The sequence below is a fragment of the Dromiciops gliroides genome, chromosome 1 (genome assembly GCF_019393635.1).
Source record: "Dromiciops gliroides isolate mDroGli1 chromosome 1, mDroGli1.pri, whole genome shotgun sequence".
Taxonomy (NCBI): domain Eukaryota; kingdom Metazoa; phylum Chordata; class Mammalia; order Microbiotheria; family Microbiotheriidae; genus Dromiciops; species Dromiciops gliroides.
Window position 1 is genome coordinate 50328480 of NC_057861.1, and position 22468 is coordinate 50350947.

At 48.6% G+C, this 22468-nt stretch overlaps 1 protein-coding gene across 2 annotated transcripts in view; it reads left to right on the plus strand.

Annotated features, from left to right (window-relative positions):
* MAST3 (microtubule associated serine/threonine kinase 3) overlaps nt 1–22468 on the plus strand; it is a 90348-nt gene that overhangs the window by 911 nt on the left and 66969 nt on the right. The window contains exons 1-2 of one of the 2 annotated variants that reach the window (XM_043970801.1): nt 17163–17351; nt 17967–18056. In XM_043970801.1, coding sequence (XP_043826736.1) covers nt 17305–17351; nt 17967–18056 — 137 coding nt within the window. In that variant the 5' untranslated portion in view covers nt 17163–17304. Of the gene's footprint in view, nt 1–13208; nt 13241–17162; nt 17352–17966; nt 18057–22468 lie in introns of those variants that run through there. The other variant, XM_043970822.1, reaches the window with a different exon arrangement.

Below are 22468 nucleotides of genomic sequence, written 5' to 3' on the forward strand. Positions count from 1 at the left end.
ACACCTCTCTTGGGGGATGTTGGGCTCAAGGACTTCCCACAGCCCAGGCAGAGGCCCGAGGGGTGTGGTCTGTGCCTGGCAAATCTAACCACAGGCAAATTATGAAGTTACCCAATTTCCTTTCAGCTGCTCTCAGCCTTCCCTTCTTATACCAGTTTCCTGCTTTTCTGTCCCATTGAGGCAGGGGCCAGCTTCTGGCTGGCAGCATCCTCCTTGAACCCTCCATCCCCATCCCCTAATCTCACACCTGCATAGCACTTTCCCAAGCATTCTTCTCTCTGTTATCTCATTAGAGCCTATAGCATCCCTCGGAGGGAAACAGGGGCTCTACTCATTTTACAGAGGGGAAAACTGAGGCCGGGAGATGGGATAAGTGTTGCCCTTTGTCGCAACAAATTAGTGTCAGAACTAGGACTGAAACCCGGATCTCCTATTCCATCTATCTTTCATTACACCTGCTTCCTGTTCTCAGGGAAGTCTCCTTATGTCAATAACTTATGCCTTCCTCTGAATTTGTATCTGAGTTCCCTGTTTCGTGACCCTCTTTCCCCTTTTAAGCATGCTCTGACATGCAAAAACTGGGCAAAACAAAGCAAAACAAAACATCTCAAACCTTCTCAGCCTTCAAATAGAGGGAGATCGAAATGGGGCTGGAAGTACTGAAGTCACATCAGACATAGCAGGGGCTCAGCCTGTTCATGGAAGATCTCTAGCCCTTCTAATTCATGCTCCAACCTCAGAATCCTCCAGAAGCCCCTTCTCCCACTCCTAAATTCCATCCCCAACACAATGCGATATCATCAGATATCTGAGGGGGCCTCTCTCAGAAGGGGAACTAGGCTTGCTCTGTTGGTTGGCCTCTTAGAGCAGAAGTGACCGCTCTTGGAGGAAGTGCACTGAGGCATGTGTAGAATCAATGGCAAAAAAAAAAAAAAACCCAAAAAAACTTCCCTATATATGTAATGAAAATGGTTCCAAAGTGGCCCGGAAGGTCTCTGGATGTCTCCAAGCCCAGCCTGGATAACCACTTGTCAGAGATACTGTAGAGACTGCTCTGAGTCAGCCCTGGGTTGGACTAGATGTCTTTGGGGGAGGAAGTGGGGAGAGGAAGGTCCTTTCCAGCCCGGAGAGACTAGGATTCTGCTTCTGTGGGTCTGTTTCCCCTGTGATCTTCAGCTGTGTTCCCAGCCAGCAATCACCAAACCTACCGCGGGCTTAAAATGACTTAAGTAGCAATGGAAATACAAAGAAAAAATGTAACAGTGCCGGGCTCTCAAGGAGTTTACATGGGGGAGAGACAACAATAGATACATGTACAAAGTGGATACAAAATAAATACCAGGTAAATTTGGTAAGAAAGAGAAGAGGGGGGCAGCTAGGTGGCGCAGTGGATAGAACACCGGCCCTGGAGTCAGGAATACCTGAGTTCAAATCCGGCCTCAGACACTTAACACTTACTAGCTGTGTGACCCTGGGCAAGTCACTTAACCCCAGTTGCCTCACTAAAAAAAAAAAAGAAAGAAAGAAAGAGAGGAGGGTGGGGAGGAGTTGGGGGGGAGGGGTTTGCAGCTCAGGATAGGCTTCATGCAGACCTTGAGCTGAGCTTTGAAGAAAACTAGAAATTCTAAGAAGCAGACCTGAGAAGGGAAGGCATTTTTGGCATGGGGGACAGTCTGGACAAAGGTTCAGAGACAGAAAATTCAGTATCATGTATGAGGAACACATCAGACTGGATTGTAGGATCTGTAAGGAGGAATAGCCGATTGTAATGAAGTTGGGAAGATAGCGTGAGGGCAGAATTATAAAGGGTTTAAACATAAATGTTTCCACTAGATTCTCAAGGTAATAGGGAGCCATTGGAGTTTGTTGAGTAAGCTAGTGACATTGTCAACAATCACTATAGCAGGTGTATAGAGCAAAGCTTCTTAAACTTCGTGTCGAAAAGTGTCTTAAACTGGATGTGGGGATTGTGAAAATTTTGGCAACAGTCAAAGAGTATGTATACCTATTTTATATAACCGGGCTGGGGTAAAAATTTCTCAGGCAAAAAGGGTCACGAGTAGGAAAGGTTTAAGAAGCCCTGGCATAGAGGATGAATTGGAGAGGGGAGAGACTTGAACAAGGAGAATTAAATAAGAAGCTATTTCTGCCTTAGGTGGTGAGGACCTGAATTAGGGGGGGTAAGTGGGTGAGAAGGAGAAGGGACCAGATGGGAGAGATGTTTAGAAAAGGATAATCAGTAAGACTTGGCAAATGATCGGAAAAGTGGGGTGAGGAAGAATTCAGAATTGAGGGAGACCCCGAGCTTGCAAACCAAGGTGATCAGAAGGATCAATTAAGGCCAAGGCTGGTGGCGACCCTATCGGAAAAGGGGTCAGTGAGTTTCAAACATATGGAGTAGAAGATATGTCCAAGAAGTCTGGTTGGAAATGTCCAACTGACAGAGGATGCAGGAACTAGGCTATTCACAGAGCCTGGGATCAGAAAGATACTTCTGGTACTCATCAGCATAGAGATGACCTCTGAACCCACAACAGCTGATGAGACACCCAAGGGAGAGATTGGTGGGAGAGAAGAGAAGGGGATCTAGGGGTGCCCTGGAGAGACCCTCAGAGTTAGAGGGCCCCCCCAATAGGCTGGCATGTACCTCTCCCACACATCCTAGGAGCCCAGCAGGTAGCCAGAAAACACTCTTCCAGCTCTGCCCTAACTGTACTTATGGTCCCTTTTGCTGATCCTCTGTATTTGCTAGGGCCCCCCTTCAAATTATTTTGTACTAGACACTATGATAGGTGCTGGGGATGAGAAGATTAAAAACTGGAGGGACTGGTCCCTTCTGCAGTGGCCTCAGGCTCCTCTTGAGCAGTCTGTCTGCCCCTTGTTTGGCTATGTGTGGATGGTTGTGTCAGGCGATTGGGGACAGTTAGCATTAATTAAGCACTTACTGGGGCAGCTAGGTGGCTCAGTGGATAAAGCATCAGCCCTGGATTCAGGAGGACCTGAGTTCAAATTCGACCTCAGACACTTGACACTTACTGGCTGTGTGACCCTGGGCAAGTCACTTAACCCCAATAACCTCATCAATCCCCCCAAAAATGGGGGGAAGCACCTACTATGTACCAGGCAAGGTGCTAAGGCTGGGGATACAAATATGTAAAAGGGAGATGGTCCCTCCCCTCAAAGTGCTTACAATCTAATGGGGGTAGCTAATGGAGCGGAAATCTGTCGGCATGACTAAGCGTATTTGTCACCGATTCTATTTTTCTTGTCTTCTTAATGGCTGGGGGAGTGTAGGAGAGGGAGAGAATTTGGAACTAAAAATAAGATTGAATTTAAAACAATCTAATGGGAGAAAACAACACCCAACAGGAAGCTGAAAGGGGAGTGAGGAAGGGGGCGGGGGATGGTAAAGAAGTCGGGAAAATTACATACAGAGGGGTGAGAAATGAAGAGATGGCTGGACTGCCGCCCCTCCTTACAGGGAGGTTTGGGGAGGAATGCCTCTAATCAGTGAGATCCCATGTGGAGTTTGTATGGGGATTGTTTGCATATGTATGTGTGCACTCGACAAAAATAATGTTAATGGGGCACATAGATTTGTGTACATGGGTTGGCACAGCCTTTGTATATATAGGTCTGTGTGAAAGGAAGCTTGGGCCACCAGATAAAATGTTGGGCTCAGCTCCTTCAGGAAGATCTGGATTGAAATCTTGCTTCTGACGATTACTAGCTGTGTGCCCTTGAATAAGTCACTTAACCTCTACCGAGTCTCAGTTCTCTGAGTCTTAGATGTCTTAGTAGGCAGTGCTGACTATCTACCAAGATACCAGATGGCTGTCCCCCTATTCCTGAAATGCCCTTCCTCCTCATATCTGCCTCTTGGCTTCCTTCAGGTCTCAGCTAAAATCCCACCTTCTGCAAGAAGCCTTTCCCAGCCTGCTCAGTGCTAGCTAGTATCTTCCCTCTGTTGATTATTTCCAATTTATCCTGTCTGTATCTCATTTGGACCTCGTTGTTTATTTGGTGTCTCCCTCCCTGCTACATTAGACTGTGAGCTCCTTGAGGCCAGGGATTATTTCTGCCTTCCTTTGTATGCCCAGTGCTTACCAGAGTACCTGACACATAGTAGGCACTTTAAAAAATGCTTGTTGACCTGACTAGATGAGCTTTATTTAACTTGGACATTCTATTCCTGTGCACCTATGTGTTTTGTGTGTGAATTCAGTTCACAAAGAGCTATTAAGTGTGTTCTGTGTGCAAGGCACTAGGAGTAAACAATTCCTCCAAGGAGTTTAAATTCTACTGGGCAGATGAGACATGTTCACAGATAAGCATGATATCATTCTTGGGTGTGATGGGACAAAAGAGAAATTGAGACAAAGTATTCTGGGAAAATGTAAAGGGGGAGGGAAGACTTTAGGTTATGGAGAGGATCAAAGAAAGCTTCCCGAGAGGACTGACCTCAGCTCCACCTTCCTTGAAGGAAGAAAAGGATTCTGAAAGGCAGGGAGGAGGAAGGGAACCCATTCCAGGCGTGGGGAACAGATTGTGTGAATGCACGGAGGCGGGAGACAGTATGTTGAGTTTGGGAAGCAGAGCAGTCCAGTTTGGCTGGAACGGAGAGTCCCCGTCATGGATCCACGAACTTGATGTTCCAGCTAAGCTGGCTTGCTTTTTTGTTTCCTGCGTTCCATCTCCCATCGCCATGTCTTTGCCCAGACTTTCCCCCATGCTCTGAATGCCCTTCCTTCCTTCTCTCTGCCTCCTAGAATTCTTAGCTGGGCCCTACTTCACATTACTTTGTAAACATTTTGCATATAGTTATCTGTGTATGTTATTCCCTTCCCCCAAATAGAATGGAAGCCCCCTAAGGCAAAGAGGGCATTACTTTTATCTTTACATTTAGTCTGGTGCCTTGCACACACTAAGCATTTAATAAATGCTTGCTGAATAAATGAATGAATGAATAAATTGGAGTAAATTGAAATAAGCCCAGAAAGATAGGATCAAAAAACATATACCTGGAAAGACCATATATATATATATAATATGGAAAGAGGTAATTTGGCCCAACCCTTCTCATCTTACAGATGAGGACACTGAAGCCCACAGGGATAAAATGACTTGCCTAAGATCACACAGCTAAGAAGTGACAAATCTGTGATTTAAACTCAGGTCTTCATACTCCAAATCCTTTACTCTTTTCATTTCACCACCTGGGGGGGGGGGGTGAGGCAGGAAGTGTTATTCCAGGCTGAGAAATTTTAATTTTTCTTAGAGGTAATAGGGAACTCCTGCAAACTTTTGAGCTGGAGAGTGACCTGGTTAGGTCTGTGTCTGACTTAGAGAGATTCTTTTGCCAGCTGTGTGGAGGATTGATTGGAAGAGGGAGACACTGAAAGCAAGGAGAGATGAATTGGCAGGCTATTGCAGTCCTCCAGGCCAGCAGTAAGGAGGGCTGGACCCTGGGCGGTAGCTGAGTGGGTGGAAGTGTGAGATATGTGGATGAGCAAGACTTGAAAACTGATTGGATCTGGCAGGAGGGGGGATGGGGACAGGGACGGAAAGGCTAGAAACAAAGAGGCCTCTGGGGTTTCAGTTAAAACCCCACCTTCCGCAGGAAGTCTTTCCTGATCCCCCTTCATAAACCAGCCCCTCCTAACTTTCCAGTCTTCGTATACTTTATTCCTGGAGACATACTCTGCAATGCGGTAACACCAGCCTCCTGCCTGTTCCATGAACAAGACTCCCCTCCCCACCCCCATCTCGTGGCTCTGGGCATGCCTACAACCCTCTCCTTCTTCATCTCTGACTTCCTTTAAGTCCCAACTAAAATCTCACCTTCTCCAGGAAGCCTTCACCAGCCCCTCTAGATTCTAGTGCTTTCACTCTGTCAGCTATTTACTAATGTGCTGAATTTCATTTTCCTTGTATATATTTGTTTACATAAAGCTGTCTCCCCTGTTAGATTGTGAGCTCCTTGGGGGCAGCGATTGACTTTTGAATCATTTTGTTTCTCCAGCTCGGTATATAGTTTTTGTTCAGTCGTGTCCAACTCTTTGTGACCCCATTTGGGGTTTTCTTGGCAAGGATACTGGAGTTGGTTTGCCACTTTCTTCTCCAGCTCTTTTTATAGAGGAGGAAACTGAGGCCAAAAAGGTTAAGTGACTTGCCCAGGGTCACACAGCTAGGAAGAGGTATATAATAGGCACTTAATAAATATTGATTAGTGTCTTCCTCTGAGACTATCTCCAGTTTATTATTTATATAGCATGTTGTACACAGTTGCATGTTATCTCCCCCATTAGACTGTGAGCTATTTGAGAACAAGACTGGAGGTTTTTATTGTTGCTGTTGCTGTCTTGCCTTTCCAGTGCTTAGCACAGTGCCAGCCACATAATAGGCTTTTTTTTTTGATGGGGGCAATGAGGGTTAAGTGACTTGCCCAGGGTCACACAGCTAGTAAGTGTCAAGTGTCTGAGGCCGAATTTGAACTCAGGTTCTCCTGAATCCAGGGCTGGTGCTTTATCCACTGAGCTACCTAGTTGCCCCCCATAGTAGGCTTTTAATAAATGTCTTTTGACTGACAGTAACTGAGAGACTGTCCTGCGTGCTGGAATATACGCATGTGCACAGTTTGTGTGCGCACATGTATAGTTGGATGGGCATGTGTTTCGGGGTGTACACGTGCCTGCGCAAATGGACCGGGGTGCTGGAGGCAAGTTTCTCTGCCCCGTTCCAGGTTCTCGTGTGCCAAGCTTTTAGGGCCTTTACGGTAACGGGGGCCCCTGCATTTCCAGGGGCTGACACGTGTGTTTGTTTACCGCTGAATGACTTCGGACCGCTTCCCTTGGGGCACAGTAAGCCCGGAGTCTCAGCCAATCATATTGAGAGTTGCTTGAGTCTCGGCCAATCAGATCGCCTCGTGGCACCTGTCTAAAGGCTGGAGCTGGTCAGATCAGGTCAATTCATAAAACTCCCTTGGCAAAGCGCAAGTTTCCTTCTTATTGGCCAGTCCAACAATAGGGCCGGGTGACTTGACCAATCAGGGTACGGCAGGTCAGGAAGCGTAGGCAGATGCTGGCCCCGGGATGCGGTCTCTGAACTCCGTCAGTTTCTGCCCTTGGAGTAGGGGTCCTGGCAGTGACTTCCCTAGAAGCCTGCTGGGAGAGCGGGGGAAGGGGTTTGGGAAAATAAACAGGCCTGTTTTCTCTGGCGCAAGAGCAGACAGAGCTTTTTCCCCCACCTCCAAGCTTCCTCTCTGCTCTGCTTCCCCTTCCTGCCCTAGACAGGGCCTCCTGCAAAGAGAGAATTAATCCTGTCAGCCATAGTTTGGGTTTGGGGAAAACACAGACCAGATGGACTGTGATGGGTTGGGAGGCAGTGGGATACAGATGAAAGAGTGCTGAACTTGGAACCTCAGGACTTGAGCTCCAGGCCAGCTCTGCCACTTCCTACCTGTGTGACCTTGGGCAAGTCACTGAGTTTCCTAATCTTTAAAATGCTGGGTTTGGATGAGATGGCTTCTGAGATCTCCTCCAACACTAGATCTCTGCTTCCTCCTTCCCCTTCTCCACCTCCCTGAAAAGTGGGCTTCCTAAGCTTATATGTGTGCCAATGTGGAAAAAGCACTTGGACAGGGAGCTAAGACAGCTTGGGCAATTTCTCGTGCTCTCGCTCCTCCCCCCATCTTAGTTTCCTCATCTGTAAAATGGACATAATCAATATTTTCCTTCCTGTTCAACTTTCGGCAACTCCCCAGACCTCTCTAGGCCTCTTTCCTCATATGCAAAATAAGATAAACCACTTGGATCCCTTCAAGTTCCAAATCTACAATCTATGAGCTATCTTTCCTCCGTCCCCCATACTGGTGTAGGGGTCACTGGATTCTGGAAACTGCAAGGGCTGTAGTCAAAGGATCAGCCTCGTTAAGATCAGAGAGGCTCAATACCACATCAGCTACAGGTGGAGGAATATTTTAGCCACAGCCACTTAGAAACACCATCTGCTAAGAAGTAAGGAAGAGGGCAGCTAGATGGCACAGTGGTTAAAGCGCTGGCCCTGGATTCAGGAGTACCTGAGTTCAAATCCAGCCTCAGACACTTAACACTTACTAGCTGTGTGACCCTGGGCAAGTCACTTAACCCCCATTGCCCCACAAAAAAACAAAACAAAAAAAGAAGTAAGGAAGAGCTTGAAAGTGCCTAGATGGTGATTGAGAGAAAGACTCATCCCAATTAAATAATGGATAGTTTAAAATCTCAAAGAATGGGATGCTAGCTGCCCTGTCAGGGTGATTGTGAAGAGAGCACTTTATATGCTGTAAGGAGATTTATAAGCCAAACTATGGCAATGTAGTTTATTTCTGGCCTCCCTGGTAGAGTATGTGGAGCAGCTGAAGAGAACAACATCTGAGTCCTACCATACATTTAAATTCACTTCTCAAATGGGGTCTTGTCAATTTTGTTGTTGTTGCTGTTGTTGTTGTTGTTGTTTGCGGGGCAATGGGGGTTAAGTGACTTGCCCAGGGTCACACAGCTAGTGAGTGTCAAGTGTCTGAGGCAGGATTTGAACTCTGGTCTTCCTGGATCCAGGGCCAGTGCTCTATCTACTGTGCCACCTAGCTGCCCTTCTTGTCAGTTTTTGAATGGGAGTGGAGGGGTGGGGAGGGGAGGTTCCAAAGAAGGAAAAACTTCATTATTTCAATCCAGAAATTGCCTCTGCAGTATTCCTGATGAGATATCCATTCCCTGTCTGAACTTCCCCAGTGATGGGGAGCTCACTACCATATGAAGCAGTTTCTTCATTGTTTCCAACTCTGATTGTGTTCCTCATGCTGGAGCTGAAATCTGTCTCCTGGTGACTCTTCTTTCCCCAGCATTCCTCATTATAATTATAGTTCCCATTCCTCTAGCAATTCAAGATTTACAAAGCATTTGCCTCACTGTCATTGAAGTAGGAAGTATGGGCATTGTTATCCTAATTTTTGAAACAGGCTTATTTTAGGAAGGCCTTGGAAATACCTAGCTGGAGATAGAAACTGAAGGGCAGATCATTTAAATGGCTTGCCCAGCATTACATGCCTAAAAGTTTTGCCTCCTGAAGACACAAAGAAAAAGTCAGTCAGTGAACAAGCATTGATGAAGTGTCAGGCCCTATTCCAGAGTGCCCCCGAAAGTGGGAACTTTACTCTGTCTGTAACAGAGCTGCAGAGGACTTTTGAGCAGAGGAGAGGTACTATTAGATCACTGCAGAAGGACTAATTTAGGGGGAATGGAATTCCCTGCCCTTAGGGAGCTTACATTTTTTGGAGGGGGACACATATATATCTATAAGTATCTATAAAATAAATATATGGTGATTTAGAGGGGAACCACTACTTGGTGGTATCTGAGCTGAGCTTTGAAGGAAGCTAGGGATTCTTTTTTGTTTGTTTTTGTCAAGGCAATGGGGGTTAAGTGACTTGCTCAGGGTCACACAGCTAGCAAGTGTCAAGTGTCTGAGGTTGGATTTGAACTCAGGTCCTCCTGAATCCAAGGCTGGTGCTTTATCTACTGCGCCACCTAGCTGCCCCGGAAGCTAGGGATTCTAAGAGTACAGGTGAGGAGGGAGGACATTGCAGGTATGGTGAACTCACCTGCGCAAAGGTATACAGTGTTGGAGACTGAACATCATATAGGAAGGACAGTAAGAAAGCCCCTTTGGCCAAATTGTCGAGTATGTGATAGAGAGTAATGTCTAAATAAGTCTGAAGGGATGGGTGGGAACCAGTTTGTGAAGAAAGGGCTTTAAATGTCAAACAGAAGAGTTTGCTCCTAGCAGAAATGCATTAGTAATTGTTTTTGATCCTAGCAGAAACAAGGGAGCCATTGCAGTTGATTAAGTAAGAGAGTAACATTCTTGGACTATTTGTTTGTTCACGCATCACGGAATTTCAACATGACAGCATTGTCAGAGGCCCCAAAGGGCATCGGGTCCAACTGAGGCCTGAGCAGGATTGAGTGTACAAGTCCCTGACCAAGACCCATTGTGCCTTTGCTGGAAAGGCCTCAGATAGTAGGAGGTGCCCACCAGCCATGGAGGTAGACCCCCCTGTATAATAGGAAGTTTTTCTTACCCTAAGATGATATTTGCCCCTGTGTAACTTCCTTTTTCTGACCTCTGGGCCCAAGCAGAATAAACCTAATCTTTCTTCCATGGGACAGCCTTTCACATGCCTGAAGATGGGTAGTAAGGCACCTGTCCTGCCCTCATCTTCTCTTGTCTGGGCTCCTTCAGCTGAGCCTCAAGTGCTACTTGATGTCCCTCATCCTCATGGCTGACCTCCCTTGGACATGCACCGATTGATTTGCCAGTGTCCTCGATAAGCTTGGGCCCCCAAACTGAACACAGCAGTTTTGATGTTGTCTCACCAGGGCATAGGGGACAGTCCTGTCCTTTTTTCTGGACACTCAGCCTCTCTTAAAAACACAGCCCAAGACCTAATTAGCGTGTACGGGCCATGCCTCTCACCCCCCAAATCTTCTCTGCTTCAGGCCATATGCCCCCAGTTCCCTTCCTCCGGTAGAGGGATTCTTCAGAGATTCCCTGCCCCCCCCACCCCCACCTGGGTTTGGCTTGAAAGGGAAAGCTGATCTTTTGTCTCCCCGCCAGGGACCGGAGATCTTTGACGTCATCCGTTTCCATGGCAAACGCCTGTTGCCTCCCTGGATGTTGCTGGGAAGGCTGGGATGTGGGCAGCCCTGAACCTCCCTGGGCCCACCAAGCCAACCCCGGAGGCCAAAAATAGCTGCGTTCCCGAACCAGCGGCCCACCCCCAGGCCGGCACCCAGCCCACTGAGCACCCTCTGGGCCCCTGGGGGGTGGGGAGAAGAGGGTGGCAGGAACACCTCCTTCCCCATGGACCATGTGTCCTGTCCCCGTGGGGGGGAATCGTGGCAGAGTAGGGAGTGGGGGCCTGCAAAGAATGGGGAATTCCAACAGAATCCAAGCTGTTTTCTCACCTGGAATGACCTGGCCTTCCTCCTGGACTCACTCCCATCTCCACCTGTCAAAAGCTTCCTCGTCCTTCTAGGCCTGGTTCCAAAGCTACCTTCTCCTGGAAGCCTCCCCAGACCCACCAGCCACTGAATGTGGCCACTCTCGTGACTAATCATAATGTAATCATCTGCTTTGGAGCTAAAAAGGGCAGGAGTCTAGAATCAGAGGATTACCAAAGGTCTCTCAGAGACCTGTCAGTTCAGTCCATTCTTAAACCTCGGTCCAACTAGCATTTCTTGCCCTCTGGCTGTGTGTGACTTGCCCAAGGCATTATGGTCTGGCAATCAACAAGTATTAATCAAGCCCTTACAGTGTGCAAATCATGGGTGATATACAAAGAAAGACAAAAACATCCTTGTGCCTGCCTCAGCCTTTGGTGCAGCAGGGAAAAAAAAAAAACCACTTGGGAGTTTGGAATCAAAGAATCAGAATCTAAGCAATTCAGTCAATCAGTCAATGAGCATTTATTAGGCGCCTGCTGTAAGCCAAGCATTGTCCTGGGCTCTGAGGATATAAAGTAAAAAAATGTGAAAGTCCCTGCCTTCAAGGAGCTTACATTCTATTGAGGCTGACCACGTGGACACACACACACACACACACACACACACACACACACACAGAGGTGTACTGGAGCCACTTGAAACTGGAGCTGATTGTTCAGTTTTCATTTTGTCTTTACACCTCCCAAATTGGTAAACTACAGATCAATCCTTAGTTTATTATTTCATGGGTTGTTTTTTTTATTGTTTCATCACTTAAGAAAGTGATGGAGAGGGGCAGCTAGATGGCGCAGTGGATAGAGCACTGGCCTTGGAGTCAGGAGTACCTGAGTTCAAATCCGGCCTCAGACACTTAACACTTACTAGCTGTGTGACCCTGGGCAATTCACTTAACCCCAATTGCCTCACTAAAAAAAAAAGAAAAAAGAAAAGAAAGTGATGGAGAAAATGCAGATTAAATGACAAAGTCTGCCCTGCATACATTTCTTTTCCCAGAGTTGGTTTTTGATATGCTGATGTATATAGGTATATATGAAACATAAAGCAAATACTCTCTAAAGTGAACCTGGAGGAAAACATGGGGGGGGGGTGGGGGGGACCAGGAAAGACTACAATCCAATAAACCTTCTCCATGCCAGGCACTGTGCTAGGCTCTATGCTGGCTGATTTTCCTTCCCCTGTGCCTCAGTTTCCCCTGGAGCTGATTATGCTAGATCATCTCTAAGGTCCTTTTCAGCTAAGCTTGGAATCAGGAAGAACTGCTTCTTGCCTTGCAAATCCTGCCTGAGAGACTTATTAGCCGTGTGGTATGACCCTGGGTGAAGCACATAACCTCTCTCAGCCTCAGTTTCCTACTCTGTAAAATTAGGGGGTTGAACTTTCGGCTCCCATGATTATGGTTAAAGTGGCCGGGCCAGCATTTGACTCTAGGTCCTTGCAATACTTTCCACTACCCACACACAGAATCTTCCCCATAGCTGCTCAGGAGTTTCCCTTAGAAAACTCCTCTGATGGGAGGCTCACTACCTCTGCAGCAGCCAGCTTTTTTTTTTTTTTTAGTGAGGCAATTGGGGTTAAGTGACTTGCCCAGGGTCACACAGCTAGTAAGTGTTAAGTGTCTGAGGCCGGATTTGAACTCAGGTCCTCCTGACTCCAAGGCCAGTGCTCTATCCACTGCGCCATCTAGCTGCCCCCGCAGCCAGCTTTTCTAAGCTCTCCTAGTACTTGGAGAGCATGGAGGGGTAACAAAGTGTGGTCTCTGGTCCCCTTTCCCATTCCTTGCCCTCTTCATGTCCCCTGTACCCTTCCCCTCCCCAAGTCCTTCAGTAGAGAGAGCCCCTGAGTGAAGATCACCTGGTTTGGGTTCTAGTCCCAGCTCCATCCCTGATTCACTGTTTATTCTTTGGTCAGTCACTTCCTTCTCTGGCCTCACTTTCATCCTCTGTAGAATGGGTATACTAATTCTCCTAGGGCTATTGTAAGGAAAGTTACTCCTACAGATAAGAAATCACTGTCATTTTTGTTATGGTTCATGGGGAAAAACCTGGACCTGGATCCCCAAGTTAGGAAATTGGACAGGGTGGGGAAGGGGCTCCTTGGGCCCCCTCTGGTCCCTGGCATCTGCTTGTACCTTCCATAGTCTGACCTGCTCTTCTTTTTTCATTGCAGAAGGAGCTCAGCTTGCCACGACGAGGAAGGTCGTAAGTACCTGGGATGGCTTCTAGCCCTCATGAGGTGGGGCCTCACCTTGGCCGAGGTCTGGAGCCTCTGTGCCTTGCCAGCCTCCTTGCCTTGCCAGCCTCCTTAGAGAGTGGGAGTGATGGCAAATTAGGGTCCCAGTGGGGGATAAGGGACAGAGGAAAAGGAAAAGAAGGGGGAAGGGAGAAAGCATTCTGCATTTGTGCCTACCAAAGGCCAAGAACTGGGCTAGGTGTTGGCAATACAAAGACAAGAGTGAAACAATGCCCAGCCTCAGAGAGCTTACATTCTATCAGGGCTGGGTGGAGGGAGAGAGGAGACATATACAGACTGATATAAAAGACAGATACGAAGTAAATACAAGGTGACCTTAGAAGGTAAGGCACTAGCAAAAAGGGGAGACTTGCCCAAGGTCACGTTCCTTCTAGCCCTCATTTACTGTGGGCAAATCACTTCCTGTCTCTGGACCTCACTTTACCAATTCTGTAAAACAAAAGGGTTGGGGGGCCAGCTAAGTGGCGCAGTGGATAGAGCACCAGCCCTGGAGTCAGGAGTACCTGAGTTCAAATCCGGCCTCAGACACTTAACACTTACTGGCTGTGTGACCCTGGGCAAGTCACTTAACCCCAATTGCCACACACACACACACACACACACACACACACTCAAAAGGGTTGGGCCCAAAGTCTTAAAGTCCCTCCTACTTCCAAAGGCCACTGGGGAGGGAGGAAGAAGAAAAGGAAGCCTAGGTTTGGGACCCAGTTCTGTCACTGACTCAACAGTGCGACTTGGGCTAATCTTTTCTTGGCCTCAGTTTCTTTCTCTATGGAACAAAGGGGTTGGACTATGGGAGCTCTAGCAATCTGTAGGTCTACAAGGGAAAGGGTGGTGCAGAAAGGAGAAGGAGCAGGGACTCCTGGCCTCTGGCCACTGCTGCCCAGTCTGGGGCATTGGGTTTTAGAAAACAAAAACAAAAGACAGGTTTGGGAGGAAAGGACCTGTACCTGAATGTCTCCTCCCGCCTCCCCAAACTGTGTCTTGGCCTGAAGCCAGGAACTTGGAGGCAGATTCTAGGAGACTGTGAGTGGAGGCTGCCTCCAGAAGGCTTCTGTGAAGTAGCCTGGGACTTTTTTTTTGCCAGGGCAATGAGGGTTAAGTGACTTGCCCAGGGTCACACAAGTGTCAAGTGTCTGAGGCCAGATTTGAATTCAGGTCCTCCTGGATCCAGGGCCGGCGCTTTATCCACTGAGCCACCTAGCTGCCCCTAGCCTGGGACTTTTCCTGAGAAGGGGGACAGAGAATGGAGTTGCTGGGGGGAGATGGGACACAGATGGTAGGAACCTGGCCCAAGGGGAGATAAAGGCTTGAATGCAACTCATCTTCCTCTCCCTAAGCCTCAGTTTCCTGTAAAATGAGAGCCTAAGGGCCCTTCCAACTCTGGCATCTATGAATTCAATTTAATTCAATGTACATTTATCAGGTGCTTAGTGGGTATACGGCATTGTGCTTGGTACTAGGGATACAAGGTACAAAGAAAAAACAAGACAAGTTTGAGATCCAAGCTGTCTCCAGCATCTCCCCATTGTGTATGTCTCTGAGCGACCCCTAGTGGGGAATCAAGGAACCGCAGCTCAGGGCTGCATGACTTGTTGAGGGGGTGGGGGAACCTTCCGACGTGGGTGGATTGTTTCTGTACTCAGGGCCATCTCAGGGCAAGAAGGCTTTAATTGAAAAATCTTTCCTGGATGTGTATCCACAGTGCCTGGCACATGGTAAGCACTTCATAAATGCTTGTTGACTGACCCCAGCCACCCATTAGATTCATTCTTGGGGACAAGGCATTGTTTATAGAAGCCTAAGGACGATCATGCATTCATATATTCATTCTTGCGACATTTATTAAGAGGAGAAAGGAAACAGATGGATAGTACCCAGTCCCTTGCCTTCACCAAGCTTATAGGATACAGCAAAATAATGCCTTATAGCCAGCGTATCACGTCATCCTCACCACTACCTTGTGAGAGGGCTGGGGTAAATATTGTGATTCTATTAAATTCCCTGGGCCTCAATTTCCTCTTCTTTGAAATGGGTAAGTTGGACTATATGGCCACCAACATCCCTAAATCAATTTATGAGCCTATGATCCATTTTATAGATGGGGAAACTTCGACCCCAAGAGGGAAAGTGATTTACCTTTTGGTACATAGTGAATGATGTAGCTCTGGCTAGGACCCAGGCTTCCTCAAACCCAGGTTAGAGTTCTACTCCTTACCCTGCCACTGACTCTTTATGTGACCTGGACCAAATGTCTCAGCCATTCTTGGTCTCTATTTCCTTTATAAAACGAGAGGGCTGGGCTCAGTGGTCATCCGGGTCTCATATCCCATGTTCTGTGTCATTGAGGGCTTCCCAGATCTGACTTTCTCTGTTCTAAGGGCCCTCCCAGCTCTGCCATCCTGTGTCCTAAGGGCCCTCCCAGCTCTGCCATTCCTAAGGGCTCCCCCACCCCACCCCGCCGCCCCCAGCTCTGATATTCTGGGTTCAGAGAACAGGCTCTGGGGAGATGCCAGAAGCTGGGGAGCTGGGATGGGGTAGGAGGAGGGACCACCTCTGAATGAAGGCCTCTTTCATTCACCCTTGGGTTTCCTTGAGTTGGGACAAGGTGGCATTCTATTCAGGCAAATCAGCAGATGGCTCTCCCCCCTTGAAATGTCAGGGCATGGGAGGGAAACCGTGACACACCTTGCTTGCTTCCCAGACCTTTGGACTTGGGCCCTGGTGCAATGGGCACTCACTCCTTGAGCTTCACCAGGCCCCAAACACTGGGGGCCCAATCTCTCTGAGAGCCAAGGTGGGGTCACACCTCAGGATCAGAGGATAGCCAATGAGACCGGACAACGTGGTCCTGCACTCCAGCATACTTGCAGACCTCCATCGCATCTAGAGGGTAGTGGTGCCGTGGCCCAGACTTTGAGCAGTGACCGCCGGCCCCCTTGGAGATTCCACAGGCCCCTTGGCCTTAGATGTTTTGGGAAAAGTCATTCACATCCTCTCCCCTTCCCCTCCCCCAGGCAGCTCTTGGTGTGTGTAAAGAACAGTGGACTTTGGAATCATAAGACACGTGGGTTTGAACCCTGCCCCCGACTTATACTCATAGTGTGGCCACAGGCAATTCACTTAACCTCTCTAAGACTCAGCTCTAAGACTCTGTGAAATGGGGAGAACCACTTACGTAGTACCTATCTCTGAAAGGCAGCTCCCCTCTGATAGAGGGGAAAATCCTGAGTTCAGGAGTGGGCAATCCCTTGCTTCTGCGTTTAATAGGGGGAGTTTTCCTCGCCATACAAAAAGTATTTTGTAAACAAACCTTAAACTACTATATTAATATCAGCTATTGTTATTAATGAGCATACCCTTTTCCTTAAGGAGGTCCTATATTAAACACCCCCTTCCATAAAACCATCCCAATCCTGTGTCCCCCTCCCTCCCATTTGGTCCCCTTATTCCGAGCCTCTCCTTGGGTCAGGTCCCCATTTCTGCCCTGGCTCCCTCCTTTGCGCAGGGCCCTTTTCGGCGCCCCCCCCTCCCACCGCCTGCCCCCCCCCATTCTGAACCCCTCCTTGGGGCAGGTCCCTATTCTGGCCATCCCCCTACCTGGCATTAGCCCCTTTTCTTCTAAGGTCCCCTTCTTTGGGGCAGATACCCCCTTCCAACTGCCCCCCCCCACTCCAAAAGGCCAGCTTCTCTTCTCCCGACACCGTTCGGGGTTCTGGGGGCCCAGCTGTGCACGCGGGGCGGACTCCCCGGAGGAGGTGCAGGGAGTGACGCGCGCGTAGAGGGGGCGGGAGCGGCGCAGCGTGGAGGCCTCCGCCCGGGCTCCAGCTAGGGATCCGTGCCCAGGACCGCCCCCCCCACCTCCCACCACCCACACCCCACCCGCTCGCTCTTCCTCCTCCTCCCTCCCTCCGCGCGCGGCCGCCGTGGGGACAGGCAAACTGACAGCTCAGGAAGGAGTGAGGCCACCGGCCTTTCCTTCCTCCCGGACTCTTAGCCCCCTCCTGTGGCCATGAAATCCCGACGGGACAAGCTGAACATCCCGGCCCTGACCTTGGAGTGAGTAGCCTGGGGGCCTGTCCGGAGGCGGTGGCAGTTCCGAGGGAGGTGGGGCTAGTGAAGTCCCGGGCACTAGGGCGCTGGCCCCTAGGTGAGAGTTGGGTGGCTAGGGCGATTCCGGAGCGCCTAGCCCTTAGTTGCTGTTTGAGGTTGCTAGGAGACCTGAGCTGGGCCCCTTAGGGGTGATGGGGCAGGAGAAAGTCCGGGATTTCTCCTTCTCTTGGGGGATCCCAAACTCCCCTCCTCCATCAATCCCTATGCCCCCAGCCCGTGGCCTCCCTGAGGATCCCCGAGCCCCCTGAAAGAATCGAGGGGGCGGCACTTTTCCCAAGGGGAATTTGGGGCAGTTTGAGGAAGAACCCTCAGCGTCCTTCCCTGCCTCCTTGCCTGGCTTGAACCTCTTTCTCCGGACTCCTGAGCGCCCCCTTCCTTGCCCAACTGGTTCTTAGCAGACTGGTCCAGCTTCTCCAGGGCCCAGCCTTGACGTCTCTCTTCTCCCCTTCTTCCCATCTCCCAACTGCCACTTCACAACCAGCCAGGGTGTGGGGAGCTGGTAGGTCAGGTGGGGGCTGGCCCCGGGAGAGATTCATAAGGCTCTGGTCCCTCTTATTGCAGTTTGTCGCCAAGTAGCCAGAGCCCGACCCTGCTGAGCCCCTGCAGCCCTGCTAGTCCCTGCAGTCCGTTCCAGACCTTGCACCCCTGGAGGTAAGAGCAGGCCAAAGGGGAAGACCTGGACTGCCTGCTGGTTTGGGAGAGGGATTCTTGTACACAGAGACCTTGTCTGGGACTCTGCCCCCTCTACTTTTCCCTAGGGAACCTGTTGCTTATTACCCAGAGGTGTGTGTAGAGGAAAGGTGCCCACTGCTTCTCTGCCAACTGGTTGATGGGTAATACAACCTCAGCAAAGGGATGACTATGCCTAAATCTCAGAATCTAACAATGAATGTCAGAGCTGGGAGGGCCCTTAGAAGAAAGAAGGTCAGGGCTGGGAGGGCCCTTAGAACACAGGATGGCAGAGGGGGAGAGCCCTGAGAACACAGAATGTCAGCTGGGAGGACCCTTAGAATACAATGTCAGAGTTGGGAGGACTCTTAGAACACAGAGTGTCAGAACTGGTAGAGTCCTTAGAACACAGAGCTAGGAGGGCCTCTAGAACACAGGATGGCAGAGGTGGGAGGGCCCTGAGAACACAGAATGTCAGATGGGAGGACCCTTAAAACACAGAGTGTCAGAGCTGGGAGAGTCCTTAGAGCACAGAACTAGGAGGGCCCCTAGAACATAGGATGGCAGAGGTGGGAGGGCCCTGAGAACACAGAATGTCAGATGGGAGGACTCTTAGAAATCAATGTCAGAGTTGGGAGGATCCTTAGAACACAGAGTGTCAGAGCTGGGAGAGTCCTTAGAACACAGAACTAGGAGGGCCCCTAGAACACAGGATGGCAGAGGTGGGAGGGCCCTGAGAACACAGAATGTCAGCTGGGAGGACCCTTGGAAATCAATGTCAGAGTTGGGAGGATCCTTAGAACACAGAGTGTCAGAGTTGGAGAGTCCTTAGAACACAGAAGGTCTGAGTCTAGAGGGCCCTAGACCCTCAGATCTGGAATGACAGAGATGGAAAGGGGGGGGGGGACACTTAGAAAATGGAACCTTGAATGTTGACTTGAAAGTGACTCCAACTTACCACCTGTATCTGAAGCCAAACTCAATGACTCTCAGCCATTCTTATCTTGCTCTCTTGGCCTTTGTTCAAACAATCTCCTAGACCTGGAATGAACTCCCCATCTCTGAGCCCATCTCCATAGGTCTCTCCTTCAGAAGGTTTCACTGCTTCTACCTGGTGAAAGTGATTTCTCCCTCATCCCCCCTCTCCTCACACTTTGCCCTAGGCCTCTCTTATCTCATTCACCCCTTTCTATACTCTTGGACCTGCGATATTGTGATTTCTACCAGAGTTCTAGGGCAGCTAGGTGGTGCAGTAGATAGAGCACTGGCCCTGAAGTACAGAGGTGAAGTAGGTACGGAGTTGAAGTGTGACCTCAGATACTCTGGGCAAATCACTTAACCCGAAATGCCTTCAAACGTCTGGGGCCATCTCCAGTCGTCCTGATGTAAAACTCACCACTGGACCCAGATGGCTTTGGAGGACAGAGTGAGGCTGATGACTTTACACAGCCCTCCTTCACTTAAATCCAATTCAGTGCAAGTCATGACATCACCCTGATGTCATAGTCCTCTTGGAGAACAAAGAACAAACAACAGGAACCAGAGTTCTAAAAGAACTGTTTCTCCCAGAGTTCTCTGTATGCTTTTCTTCTATCCTTCTCCCAATTAGACAGTAATCCCCTAGAAGGTTCTATGTCTGATCTACCCTTCTATCTCAAGTACTGAGCATGGGGCTCTGTTAGATATATCTTTATTGGAATTTAATTTGTTGGAAGAAAACTTAGCCACTCATTTTACAGATGAGGAACCTGAAAGTCAGAAGAGATTGCCCAAGGTCCCACAGCCAAGTTGGTAGCAGATCGAAGGCCAGGTCTCCAGGCCCTTCCCATTGTATAGTATCTATCCTCCCGCCTTTTGTAAATATGAGTAGAGTTATAGACCTTCTGCTGGTTTTAATTACTTATTAGCCAAGCACTTGTTAAGCTCTTTCTATGTAGCAAGAACTCTGCTAGGCCCTGGGTGTACAACTACAGAGAAAGAAACAATATGTCCATAGCAAACATTTATTAAGTATCTACTCTGTGCTATGCCTGATGCTAGGTACTTTACAGAGGCAAAAATGAAACAATCCTTGCCCTCAAAGAAGCCTATGGTCTAATGAAAGAATCATGTACATGCATACCTGTGTATTATATGTAATATACAAGATAATCCTGGAGAGGAAACAGCTAAAGGGAGAGATTCCCTAGAAAGGGGAGAATAAGCCTTTTTGTAGTTCCTACTATGCATCAGGCACCACGCTAAACACTTTTACAAATATTGTCTCATTCAATCCTGACAATCCTATTATTATTGTCCCCATTTTACAGTTGAGGAAACTGAGGCAAACTGTGGTGAAGTGACTTGCCAAGGGACACACGGCAAATAAATATCTAAGGCTAGGTTTTAACTAGGTCTTCCTGACTCCAGGCCCAGCCCCTCTATCCACTTCACCTGAACCGTATTCCAGGCTCCCAAGTGAATGAGAGCTGAGTTTACTACCAGAGGTGAAAGGAGTTGAGAATCTTAGAGTCCAGTGAATGTCTGAGAGCAGCAATTTATTAGAGACTGATGGAATGACCTTTCCTTCCAGAGCCAACCAGGATGGGGAGCTGCCTTTGGGCCGATATGTCAGGAGAAAATGGTGTGTGAATGTGTAGGGGGGGCAGCTAGGTGGTGCAGTGGATAAAGCACTGGCCCTGGATTCAGGAGGATCTGAGTTAAAATCTGAACTCAGACACCTGACACTTACTAGCTCTGCGACCCTGGGCAAGTTACTTAACCCTCATTATTCTGACCAAAAAAAAAAAAAATGTGTAGGGGGTCTTCTCAAGGCCCTTTCTTAGCCATGGTATCTTAATGGGTCGCCTTTTTTAGGAGATAAGAGCAGGTGACTTATTCCCATTACAGGGAAAAGGAAGGGGAAAAGCTAACTGTGCTAAATGCTTTACAAATATTATCTCATTTGATAGTATATAATATTTACAAATATTATCTCATTTGACATTTGATATCGTCACAATAACTCTGAGAGGTAAGTGCTATTATTATCCCCATTTTTATAGTTAAAGAAATGGAGGCAGACAGAGATTAAGTGACTTGCCCAAGGTCACAAAAGTTAATAACTGTCTAAGGCTACATTTGAATCCAGGTCTTCCTGACTCTCTCCAAAGCATCACTTGTCTGAGGTTCAGAAAAGGGAAGGGATTTGGCCAAGGTCACACTACAAGCCAGTGGAAAAATTGTAGAATCCTACATTTTGATCTGGAAGGAGCCTGAGAAGTCATCTAATCCAAAGCTTCTTACACTGTGGGTCACAACCCCAGAAGGGGGCATGTAACTGAATGGGGGGGAATCACAAAAAATCTGGCAACAGTCAATGGTTACGTATACCTATTTTATATACCTATATACCTGGGGTCGAATAAAAATTTCTCAGGTGAAAAGGGGAGATTGGAAAAAGTTTAAGAGGTGCCACTCTAGTCCAAAGTACACTTTTTTCTTTTTTTTTTGGTGAAGCAATTGGGGTTAAGTGACTTGCTCAGGGTCACACAGCTAGTAAGTGTTAAGTGTCTAGGGCCGGGTTTCAACTCAGGTCCTCCTGACTCCAGGGCCAGTGCTCTATCCACTGTACCACCTAGCTGCCCCAAAGTACACATTTTATAAGAAAGGAAACCAAGAAGTTAATTGACTTGCTCAAGATCTAAGTGATGGGAGCAGAATTTGAACCCCCATCCTCTCAACCCAAATTCAGGGTTTGTTCCAAGAGCAGAGAAGTCACTTGCCCAAAGTCACATGAGGAATAAGTAGAAGAGAAAGGATTTGAATTGGAATACCTTCCCCAAATCCAGAGCTCTTTCCCATATGACCCTGTCAGAGTCAGGGCTAAGATACTGGTCCCTTAATTCCCAGGGCCCTCTAGGGCCTTATCTCTGCTGGACCAGCTGTTTGGTGTCTCACGCCAGGGCCAGCCTGGCCCCTGCCCCCTGCCCGGAATGAGACTGGCCATCCGGGCTGAGCCGAGCCAGAGGAACAGCTCCAGAGGGACTGCTTTTGGGAGCTGTGCAATGAGGCCCTGATGTCTGGGACTCAAGAACCAGATCCCTAAGGCCATTTGGGAAGAACGGTTCCTCTAATGTGCCCATCTGTTAACACTAGCAGCAGCATGTTGCTTCTGGCCTCCCCACCAGGGCCTGGGAACTGCCAAGGCCTAAGAGGTATGGCCACCAGAAGGGAGAGGGAATCCCAGCTGTCTCTGTCCCTCCAAGTCCCACACACTTGGCAGTGAATCGAGGCAATGATTTGTAGCACCATGGTGCAGTGGAGCGACTGCTCAATTTGGAGTTAGGGGACACCCGCCTCTGACCCTGGGTGAGTTAGATCACCTCCCTGTGCCTCAGTGTCTTCCATTATAA